This window comes from Gossypium hirsutum, chromosome D04 (assembly GCF_007990345.1).
Source record: "Gossypium hirsutum isolate 1008001.06 chromosome D04, Gossypium_hirsutum_v2.1, whole genome shotgun sequence".
NCBI classification, from domain to species: Eukaryota; Viridiplantae; Streptophyta; class Magnoliopsida; order Malvales; family Malvaceae; genus Gossypium; species Gossypium hirsutum.
The window spans coordinates 40081578-40093523 of NC_053440.1; the positions used below are offsets into that span (position 1 = coordinate 40081578).

Sequence of the window (11946 nt, forward strand, 5' to 3'; positions counted from 1 at the left end):
TGGCAAGGGATACTTATTTTTTATCGTGACTTTGTTCAACTGTCTATAATCTATACACAATTTCAAAGAGCTGTCTTTCTTTTTTACAAACAACACAGGTGCACCGTAGGGAGATACACTTGGTCGAATAAACATTCTATCTAGTGATTCTTGTAACCGTGTTTTCAATTCTTTTAATTCAATTGGAGCCATACGATACGGGGATATTGATATCTTACTTTTTTATTATGAAAAAAACATTAAATAAAATAAAAAGTTTAGATTTTTTTACCTGACGTTTCGTCTTCCACCATCGTAGAACCTCCTTTTCTCCGACGTGAGAAGCCTTAGAAGCCCTAGAGTTCCGTCGAGGGCTACGTTGGAAAAGGGAGAAAATGAAGGGTTTCTTGGTCCATAGTCAAAATTTGGCTCAGTTTTTGGGGATTTTAACCCCTGAATTTGTGTTCCACATAAAAATGGGGCAAAAAGGGATTTTTTGGCCACCAAAGGCGACGACCACCATCGCCGATGACTGGTGGCAGTGGCAGATTTCCGACGACCCTGTGATTGGAGGGGGAGAGAGGATTCGAGAGAAAAAGAGGAGGAATAGTTTTTTTAAACTAATAAAAGTGAAAATTTTAACATTTTTAACTTATATAGCCCCCTCCAAACAACGTCGTTTTGGGCTTCACTTCAGACGCCCAAAACGACGTCGTTTCAAGCCTGACCCGATTATCAGACCTAACCCCTCCTAGGATCGGTGTGTTTTTGAGGGGAGGGATATTTTCTATTTTGGTCCTTCCATAATTTTTATATATTTTAATATCGTCCCATACTCTGTTATTTGATTATCATTTTTGCCCTTTCATTTTCCTCTTGTGCAAATTAGTCCCTTGACCCACTGTTGACCCATTAAGGAAATGACATGTGTACAGGGCTTGGGAAAATAACCTTCTTAGTCCCCATACTTTTCTATTTTATTTTAATTCGATCCTTTATGTTATTTTTTATTTTATCCTTTATGTTATTTAATATTTTATGTTTAATTTCTAGTTCTTTTAATTTTATTATTTACGCTTTAGCCCCTTTAAATTATGCAATCTTCAATTTCTTCTTCAAGTTGTCATTTTATTTAATTATATTGTTATTTTGGTATTAATCATGCTATATTTATTATCATCATCGATTAATGTGAATATTACTATTATAATTGTATTATTATTTACTAGCATAATTACTATTATTTTTTATAATTATTTTTTCTAAATTATCACTTCATTTTTTTATGTAGCTATTTTATGCTATTTTTTTGTCATTACCATATTATGTATCATGCTCAAAAATATTTATTCATTTTCGTACTATGCTTGAATAAATTAATTGTACATCGCATCAAATGTCATATTCATTTTTAGAGAACATGTAAGAAATAAATTAGAACCAAAATGATGTTCTTTAATTAGGAGATTCGAGAAATTGTGCCCTAACTTATGGGCTACGGTTTTCTCCTTGAACCAAAATAACCGAACATCCTTTTAAAATTCAAAACATGTAGGATTTAGATAATAATTAAACGACGAGAGTTCTTATTTTTGGGAATTCGAGATCTTGTGCCCCAACTTACAGGACATGATTTTCCCTTCGATTGACCTAGAACAAGAAAGCATTTTCCATAAAATTTGATTTAGATAGTGACATTTTCAATGCCATCAATAACATCATGTAAAAAGGGATCGCATTTTAAATTCCCTTCGATGCTAAGACATAAAGTAATCAACTACGTACCAATTTTGGGCGTTATGAGGGTGCTAATCCTTCCTCATGTGTAATTGACTCCCGAACCCACTTCTTGGATTTCATAGACTGAAAAGTATTGTTTTAGTAATTTTAACCTTTTACTAAAAATAATCCAATTTCGAGGTGGTCCAATCACACCTAATAAAAAGGATTGGTGGTGACTTCGTCTTCATTTTTAAAATAAAAAGTCAATTTCCAAAAAGGTTTCGATAGCTTGGCGACTTCGCTAGGGACATGAATAAGAGAGTCGAACCGCGAGTTAATTAGTTTTTGGTCTTTTTGTCAAAAATTGATAATTTGGTTTAAATTGACGATCCATTTATTGTATTTCATCATTCATGTTTTATTTTTGTGGTAAATAATGTTTTTGTTATCTCCGGTTACATAGTGATCTAATGCATCTATTTTATTGGTTCGAGAGTTACTCTTTGTATGTTTCGCATATTTCATGGCATAATCGTTCCATTTTACCTTTCTTAAGTGAGAGTGAGAAACTATTCCTTTGTGAGGTCTTCACCTCCATATAGGATAGTGGACTACTTTCGGGATACATCTGTACCTATATCTTCGTGAGGTCTTTACCTCCATAGAGGCATAGGGAAATTTATTCCCCTGAAAACTAAACTCTATCCGCATGAGCCTATAATGGATGAGGATCGAGGAATCTACCGGTTTAGGTACCTTTACTTTAGAACCAAATCGCATGTAATAAACCCTAAGAGCCAGCCCTGGAAAGAACCATGTCAAACCTTTAGTGTTTACCTGAATAAATTACAAAGAAGAAACGTTTTAATTATTTTCTTTACCTTGTATTCAAGCTTTATACAAAATGTACTGGCTTGTTTCATTTTGTTTTGGCTGTGGTTACATTGCATTTTCATCTTACAGGAAAGGTGTTGATTCGTGTTCAATTGCTGAATAAAGAGTTTGTCATGGAAAGGGGGTTTCTTGATAAAGTGGAAGTATCCATTTTATGTAAAGAAACACATTTTCTAGTAAAGTTGTTCTAAGAGAATCGAACTAGAATCGATGCCTTTTTGTAGGCATCTTTTCCATTCATTAGCATTACATGTCATTACATTCATTAAATTTCATGAAAAATCCCCTAATCAATAAAAAAATATGACAGTTACCTTGGAAACTATAAAGAATCTGCCAACCGAATATCGCTACGGTACCCGCGGTAAAACTAAAGCCATGGATCAAAGGTTAGAAAGACTAAAACAAATTTAGAAAGACATGCAAGACTAATTGCAAGATCATTTAGCTAAGGTGCAACAAGACATGAATGACCAAATACAGGAGTCCTAAAGAAACATAATAAACCAGTGACCTAGTTATTGGTTAGAGGAGTTGAAAAGGGAAAGAGTAATGTGATAAACTTTAGGGACGATAGGGAAGACCTTTCATACCCCCTAGGCTTTACCCCAGTGCACATCCAAGCTCAACTAGAGACATATCCATGAAGGGTACCTATCATCGTAAGACCACAACAATACCAGGCTAACACCTCAGGATCAAAAAATTACCTAATGAGACCTGGAGATAATCCAACCAACCCCGTTCCAGATTTGGATAACATGGTGGAAATAGAGAAAGCGAGAGTAGAACTTCCAAGACAGTTGGAAGATTATTGCAGGTGGTAGGAGGAAAAATTCAGAGCTATGGAGAGCACTAACTACCCTTGTGGAGTCGATGCCAAGGAGTTGAGTTTGGTCTTAGATCTAATACTCCCACAAAAATTTAAAACTCTAGAATTCAAGAAATACAATAGGTCTAGTTGCCTTGAAGTCCATATCACAACGTTTTACCAAAGAATGATGGGATACATCAATAACGACCAATTTTTAATCCATTGTTTCCAGGATAGTTTGATGGAGTCAGCTGCTAAATGGTACAATCAGCTGAGTCGTGCCAAGATCAATTCATGAAAAGACTTGGCATAGGCTTTCATGAAGTAGTATAGTTATGTGATCGATATGACACCCAATACAATTACGTTGCAAAACATGGAGAAGAAACAAAATTAAAGCTTTAGGCAATACACTCAAAGGTGGAGAGATATGGCAACACAAGTTCAGCCACCTCTTATAGAAAGAGAAACGACAATGCTTTTTGTCAACACCTTGAAAGCCCCATTCATCAACCATATGTTGGGTAGTGCTACCAATAGCTTCTCGGATATAATTATATCTAAAGAGATGATTGAGAATGTAATAAGGAATTGAAAAATATATGCGAGGGAAAGTGCTAAACGGTCTGCCCTGGAAAGAGAACGAAGTAAATATCGTGAATATGTACAATAAGAGCTATTTAAAACTTATCATAGTGACATAACCTCAGACCATGATGACCAACCATCAGGGCCCTTTGAGCCAAGAATCCAATTCAAGGCTGAACACAGAAAAACGCAATTCGTGCCTATCCCGACGACATATGGAGAATTATACCAGTATCTATTTAACGCTGATATAGTTTCACCATTTTACCTAAAGCCCCTGCAACCTCCATGCCCAAAGTGGTATGATACGAATGCTCAGTGCGAATACCATGCAGGGATAACGGGACGCTTGATTGAGAATTGCACTACTTTTGAAAAGTTGGTTGAGAGGTTTATCAAGCTAAGAATTGTGAGGTTTGATGATCCATTAGGGCTTAATGTGCTTGGAAATCCGCTACTAGTCATCCTGACCAAGGGGTAAACGTGATAATCAAGAATGAGAGCAAAACGACCAAAACTAATGTTGCGGAGGTGAAATCCCCTCTAAAATGGGTTTGGTAAAAAATGATAGACGTGGGTTTGATCATTCAAGATTTGAAGGAGGTACCAAAAGGAATGAAGAGCAGATGTGAGTTTTATGCTGCGGAAGGTCATGAAATCTAATAGTGCACCGAATTTAGAGCTCTAGTGCAAAGTCTAATGGACAACAAAGAGTTGGAATTCTTTAAAGATATCAAGGGCTTAGAGGGGGAAGATGTTTGTGCCTCTAAAAAGGGAACTGAAGAAGAGAACTTATCGGGAATTTGTCCTTACATCTCCGAAAGTATTTTGAAAAATTGGACTGCGGAAGAGATCCTTGTCATTTTTAACACTATTTCAAAGTAATGTTTAGAACATACCTATTGCCCGAAGCCTGGGAGAAATAGTGATCCTTTTGTGAAATAGACATATGTCCATTATCTTTACTTTAATGAAAATAATGCATTTTTACGTCCCTACTTAGGAAACATTTTAGTATTTTTTCCCATTTCATTCATGCTCGTACTACACAGTTAATCATTCTTAAATTCATTTGTTCCTTGGATCTCTTTTTATTCCTATAACAGGTCTCCAGATATCAATGATATGAGCAACGTTGCTACTGACTCAAAGTCTCCTTTTGAGTGAGATGTGCATCTAGAGGAACCTCAGGACTTTGAAGATGATCGAGATTGTATCTTGTCTCTTTATTTGTTAAGGATGGTAGAGCAAGATGAGAAATAGATCCTACCTCATAAAGAGTAAATAGAAATTTTAAGCTTAGGGGATGAACAAGAAAATAAATAGGTGAAAATCAAAACTTGCATCACTGCAGAGACAAGGGGAGACCTAGTTGAATTGCTCCAAGAATTCAAAGACATCTTGGTCATATCATGACATGCCTAGTCTAAGTATTGATATCGTGGTACACCGAGTTCCCATAAGGAAAGAATGCTAGCTGGTTTAAGAGAAACTTCGAAGGATGAGGCCCGACGTACTGTTGAAAATAAAAGAGGTCAATAAACAATTTAACACTGGTTTCCTACGAGTGGTCAAATATTCGGAGTGGGTAGCCAATATAGTCCCCATTCCTAAGAAAGATGGGAAAGTGCGAATGTGTGTAGACTACATGGATTTGAACAAGGCCAGCCTGAAGGATAATTTTTCATTGCCTCATACTGATACCCTAGTGAACAACACGGTAGGTCATTCATTGTTTCCCTTCATAGAAGGTTTCTCTGAATACAACCAGATAAAGATACATCCTGAAGATATGGAGAAGACCACATTCATAACAATGTGAGGAACATTTTGTTATAAAGTGATGTCATTGGGATTGAAAAATACGAGAGCAACATATCAAAAAGCCATGGTAACTTTGTTTCGTGATATGATACACAAATAAATTAAGGTTTATGTCGATGATATGATCGTAAAATCCTGAACAAAAAAAAACATGTGAAAGTCTTGAGGAAATCATTTTTGAGGTTGAGAAAATTCCAACTAAAGTTGAATTTGACGAAATGCACTTTCGGGGCTATGTAAGGTAAATTGCTGGAATTTAGAGTCAACGAGAAAGGGATGGAGATTGACCTAGATAAAATCAAGGCCATATAGGAGTTACCACCGTCGCGTACCCAAAACGAAGTTTGGGGTTTCTTAGAGAGATTAAATTGCATTGCCCGGTTCATTTCACAAGTAACCGAGAAATGTGACTCCATATTCTATCTTCTTAAGAAACATAATCCAGGTGCATGGGATGAGGAATGCCAGAACACCTTCAAAAATGTTAATCATTACTTGTCCAATGCCCTAGTTTTGATGCCACCTAGCCTAGATAAACCACTGATACTGTACTTGGAGGTATTTGGAAATTCTATAGGATGTGTACTAGGCCAAAATGATGAGTCAGGGAGGAAAGAAAGAGAAATATATTACCTCAACAAGAAGTTAACTGAATGCGAGACAAGATATTCCCCAATCGAGAAGATGTGGTGTACCTTAATCTAGACTACCCGAAGGATGAGACAGTACATGTTGTACCATACGACTTGACTCATCTCGAAAATAGACCATCTAAAGTACATAATGGAATCGACCAAGTTGAATGGAAGATTGGCTCGATGGAAAATTTTACTCTCCGAATTTGATATAATCTGTGTAAACCAGAAGGTTGTAAAAGGGAGTACAATAGCAGATTTCCTAGCTAGCAGAGCTTTAGAGGATTACAAGCCTTTAAATTTTGATTTTTCAAATAAGGATCTGATGTGTGTTGCAACCACTAAAAAAGGTAATCCAAAAGAATATCCATGGAAACTAAATTTTGATGGCGCCTCAAATTCTATGGGTAATAGAATTGGGCCAATCCTGGTATATCCCCAAACGGAGATTATTATCTTTTCACTAGCAAACTTGATTTTGATTGCACAAATAACATGGCGGAATACAAAGCGTGCATCATGGCTATCTGTGCAGCTATACAATGCAAGATCAAGTTATTGGAGGTATATGGGGATTCTGCACTAGTAATCTGTCAACTCAAAGGTGACTGGGAAACGAGAGATCCCAAGTTTATTGACTATCGAAAGTTGGTTCTTGAATTAATTAAGGAATTTGATGAAATCACCTTCTATTACCTCTCACAAGATGAAAATCAAATGGCTGATGCCTTCGCTACCTTACCCTCCATAGTCAAAGTGAACAAACAAGAGGGTGTAAAACCTATCCCGCTGAGCACTTATGAGGCCCTTGCCCATTGTTACAACATCAAGGAAGAAGAAAATGATGATCACCCTTGGTACCATGACATATTGCAATATGTAAGGAACCATGAATACCCTAAACAGACAATTGAGAATGATAAAAGGACACTAAGAAGGCTAGCCAATGAGTATGTCCTAGATGGGGAGATCCTATACAAAAGAAGAAAGAATTAGGTGTTACTAAGATGTGTAGATACTGTTGAGGCCAAGAAAATCCTGGAAAAAATCCATGAGGACGTTTGCAAAACACATGCTAATGGTTTCACAATGGCCAGACAAATTATGAGATTCAAATATTATTGATCCACATAGAAGGGGATTGTGTTAATTCTGCCAAGAGGTGTTACAAATGCCGAATTTTTGGGGACAAAATTCATGTGCCTCATTCACCTCTCCATATGATGACTTCTCCAAGACTATACTCTGTGTGGGGCATGGACATCATTGGGCCGATCTCGTCAAAGGCTTTTAATGGGCATTGATTCTTTTTTATTGTCATTGATTACTTCACAAAATGGGTAGAAGCTGCTTCTTATGCCAATGTCACAAAATCGGCAGTTAGCAAATTCTTGAAGAAAGAGATCATATGTCGGTATGGAATGCCAGAAAGGATGATACTGACAATGCATTGAATTTGAACAACAGCATGATAGCGGAGGTTTGTAGTCAATTCAAGATCAAACATCACAACTCGTCACCATATTGCCTAAAAATGAATGGTGCAGTGGAGGAAACTAATAAGAATATTAAAAAGATTGTGGCTAAAATGACAAAGACTCACAAAGATTGGCATGAGAAATTACCATTTGTCTTCTATGCTTATCGAACGTCTATTAGAACCTCCACCGGGGCAACACTTTTTTCATTGGTTTATGGAATGGAGGCTTTCTTGCCCATTGAAGTCAAAATTCTTACTCTCTAAGTTTTATCAGAGTTGAAGTTAGATGAATCAGAATGGATCCGATCTCAATATGATCAGTTGAACTTGATTTAAAAGAAGAGGTTAAAAGCTATCCGTCATGGTTAGATGTACCAAAAACGAATGATGTGAGCTTATGACAAAAAGGTCTGTCCTAGAGAGTCCCATAAGGGAGACCTGGTGTTGAAAAAGATCCTTCCACACAAAAGGACTTTAAAGGAAAATAGATGCCATTAGGAAGGACCTTATGTGGTAAAGCAATCCTTTTCTAGAGGAGTGCTGATTCTAACCGAGATGGATGGAAAATATCTACCCAATCCTATGAATTCAGATTTAGTCAAAACATACTTCACCTAAAAAAAAGAGAGGCCAAGGCGAAAACCTACAAATGACATCTTGAGACCAAAAGAGTCAAATTGAAAACCTGAAAAAGGCAACTCAAATTTTGATCGAAGAATGGGTGTGTAATAGTCATATCCCCTCAAAGATAACAATGAAGAAAAACTTTACATCTTGAGGCATCAACAATGTACTCTAAATCTCCTAAACACATATCCGGCTCAAAATGATCTTCAACAAGTTTGCTCGGAGAAGCTCATATTGCGGTATCTGGGGCAACTAATTTCATCTTACTCACTTTGTGTTCTAGCAACATTTGTGAGTTTGATATTTTCATTTAGAGCTTTGCCCTCACTAAATTTCAGTCTTGTTCGTTTTTACGACCTTTTCAAGCATTTTTTGCATTGAAATAACGATTAATGGACTAACAATATTAATGTAAAAGGATTTCTGCATATTGCTTTGAAAGATTTCTAAATAATTCAGGGACCTGAAACAGGACCACTAATTAAACTAACCAAATTTGAAGGTTGAAAAGATCTTGGAACGAATAGTCCAGATTGTGATTACCTTTTTAGGTTTCCTATCAAAGATACCGGACCTGAACAAGAGGGCATGGTAACACATTAGTAATGGAACCTTAATGAACAATGAGCAATGTCAGCCCAAGCACTAAAAAGAGGACCATTCTTGAAAATGAAATTTTGCATTCATACAAATATCATTCATATACATCTAGTTAGGAGCATTTGATTCATTTTGATTATAACATCCTAATCGCTTGTCATAAAATATAGGCCTATGAAATGGATTCTACAGGTCTTGTTCCCAGATAGCGGTGTAACAGATCAGTGAAACCTCAAATCCTATACCTCTGAAGTTGTAGTGGGTCGAATTGAAGCTAAAATAGCGAATCTTATCTCCCTGAAGTTGCAATGGTGCAAGATGAAGCTACAAATCCTATACCGTGAAGTTGCAATCGGTCAGATTGAAGCAACCATAGTGACTCTTATCTCCCTGGAGTTGTAGTGGAGCGAGATGAAGCTACAAATCCTATACCCCTAAAGTTGTAGTGGGTCAAATTAAAGCTACCATGGTGAATCTTATCTCCCTGAAGATGCAGTGGAGCAAGATGAAACTACAAATCCTATATCCCTGAAATTACAGTGGAATGGATTGAAACTACAACAGCAAATCTTATCTCCTTAAAGTTGCAATAGAGCAAGATGAAACTATAACACTAAATCCTGTCTTCCTAAAGTTGTAGCAGATCAGGTACAGTGAAGTAGAGCAACCAATGGATTGAAAAAGAGAAGCACAAGAAAAGTCGAGATTTAGTAGGACCGAACAGAATTGGTCCTCTTTTAAGGTCTTTCCTCCCTTCCCGTTACATGATAATGAGCAAAAAGAGGCAGTTGTAACAGGCCAAATTCGTTCCTCACAAACAAAACAAACCAAAAAAACAAGTAAAACAAAAGTAATAATAAAGAGTCCATTATTAAGTCCATTTACAAAAACAAATTGGCCCAAATACAAAAAAATCCCAAAAGCCTAAAACTTAAAAATTTTTCGAAAACCCTAGTTCACCCTATCTCCATCCATGCCGCATCCTTGCCACATCAGCAGACATGCCATCTGACACCTCCTCCGCCACCACCGCCGTTGACTTTTCCCTTTGCGACCACCACCCGCAAAAAAGGGAAAGAAGAAAAAAAAGCAAAGGACAGAAAGTAGAAGTAGAGGAATAGCGAACAAGCAAAAAAGAAAGAAAAATAAAAAAAACAATATATCCGTATTTTAATTCAGCTATAAAAGTCAAACAAAAACCCTACGTATTTTACAAATTGGAGAAATCAAATAAAAGAAAAAAGAAAAACAATAGAGTTTTTTTTTTTGAAAAAAAGGTATTTCATTTATCTTGCTATTTTTTATTTCGAAAAAAAACATAAAATAAAATAAAAAGTTTAGATTTTCTTTTACCAGACATTTCGTCTTCTGCCTCTTGGAACCCCCATTTTCTTCGACTTGAGAAGCCTTGGAACCCCTAGAGTTCCGTCGAAGGCCTCATTGGACAAGGGAGAAATTAAAGGGTTTCTTAGTCTATAGCCAAACTTTGGCTAAGTTTTTGGGGAATTTAACCCCGAATCTATATTCCACGTGAAAAAGGGGAAAAGGGATTTTTTTTGGGAATTTTCAGCCACCAGAGGCAATGGTCGCCAACGCCGAGGACCGGTGGCAGGGACGGACATGCGACGACCCTGTGGCCGGATGGGGAGAGAGGATTTGAGAGAAAAAGTGGGGGGAATAGGTTTTTTTTAAACTCAAAAAAATGAATTTTTTTAACCTTTTTTAACTTAGATAGCCCCCTCAAAACGACGTTGTTTTGAGCTTGGTTTCAAATGCCAAAAATGATGTTGTTTTAAGCCCGACCCTAATATCTGATCTGTGTAACACCCCTAACCCCTATTCGTCACCGGATTAGGGTTACAGGGCATTACCAAACAAAGCGTGATTTATCCCGATCATTTACTCACAAGGCATAATTATACTTTTATTTTATCATCAGAGTTAAAAATATTCACAGTTCAATAAAAAGACTAATCATAAATTAGTGAATCAATACTATTCAAAAAATTACGAATTCGAACTTATACATATAAACAAAAGAACATGATCCATGTTTAATAGTCAATTCTACTAACATATACTAAACCATTCAAATTATTCAATGCTTCAATCTTACTACCATAACCGAACACGAATATCTAGACATATACAAATATATATTTATTTCATGTCAAACTACATTTTTTCTTATTACCAAATTTGTGTAAAAAAAACAACCACTTCACTCGAGTCAATTTAAAACCTTCACGTTCCATAATCACAACTTAGCTAACTTAAGCATATTACATCATTGTTTAAAAATTATTCAATCCATAATATACTTATATAATATTATAACAGAACCTAAATTATATCAACTAGCATATTCAAATATGAAACACAACCAATCCATATATGTCTCATTATTTTAATACAATTTATGTCCAAATATATTAGCACCTTAAAACCTAATTTTATATCTATACCTAAGACCGAACATATATATATTCCTATTACATTGTACTTATTAATCAACCAAACCATTTTAATATTTACCCATCATTAAAATATAATTTTACAATTATATGACATAGTCACATTAAACAAAACATTAAAACTGAACAGTATCAAACACTTATGTATATAACATATTATGCTAAAATCTTTAGCCGCAATACCCTTATATCATTTGAGCCACAAACCTAATCATCCTTAAAATGCAACTATTAAGATTGAATTTCATAGGTACTTACAATTTTGAATTAAACGTATATCTAAACTTCAATTTCTAAGAAAAAACAAAA

General features: G+C 35.9%; 1 protein-coding gene across 1 annotated transcript; it reads left to right on the top strand.

Moving 5' to 3' along the window:
* Positions 1-6951: 6951 nt before the first annotated feature.
* On the top strand, positions 6952-7452 carry LOC107898241 (uncharacterized). Its single transcript, XM_016823769.1, has one exon. The coding sequence runs from the start codon at positions 6952-6954 to the stop codon at positions 7450-7452; it is 501 nt and encodes a 166-aa protein (XP_016679258.1).
* Positions 7453-11946: the final 4494 nt, after the last annotated feature.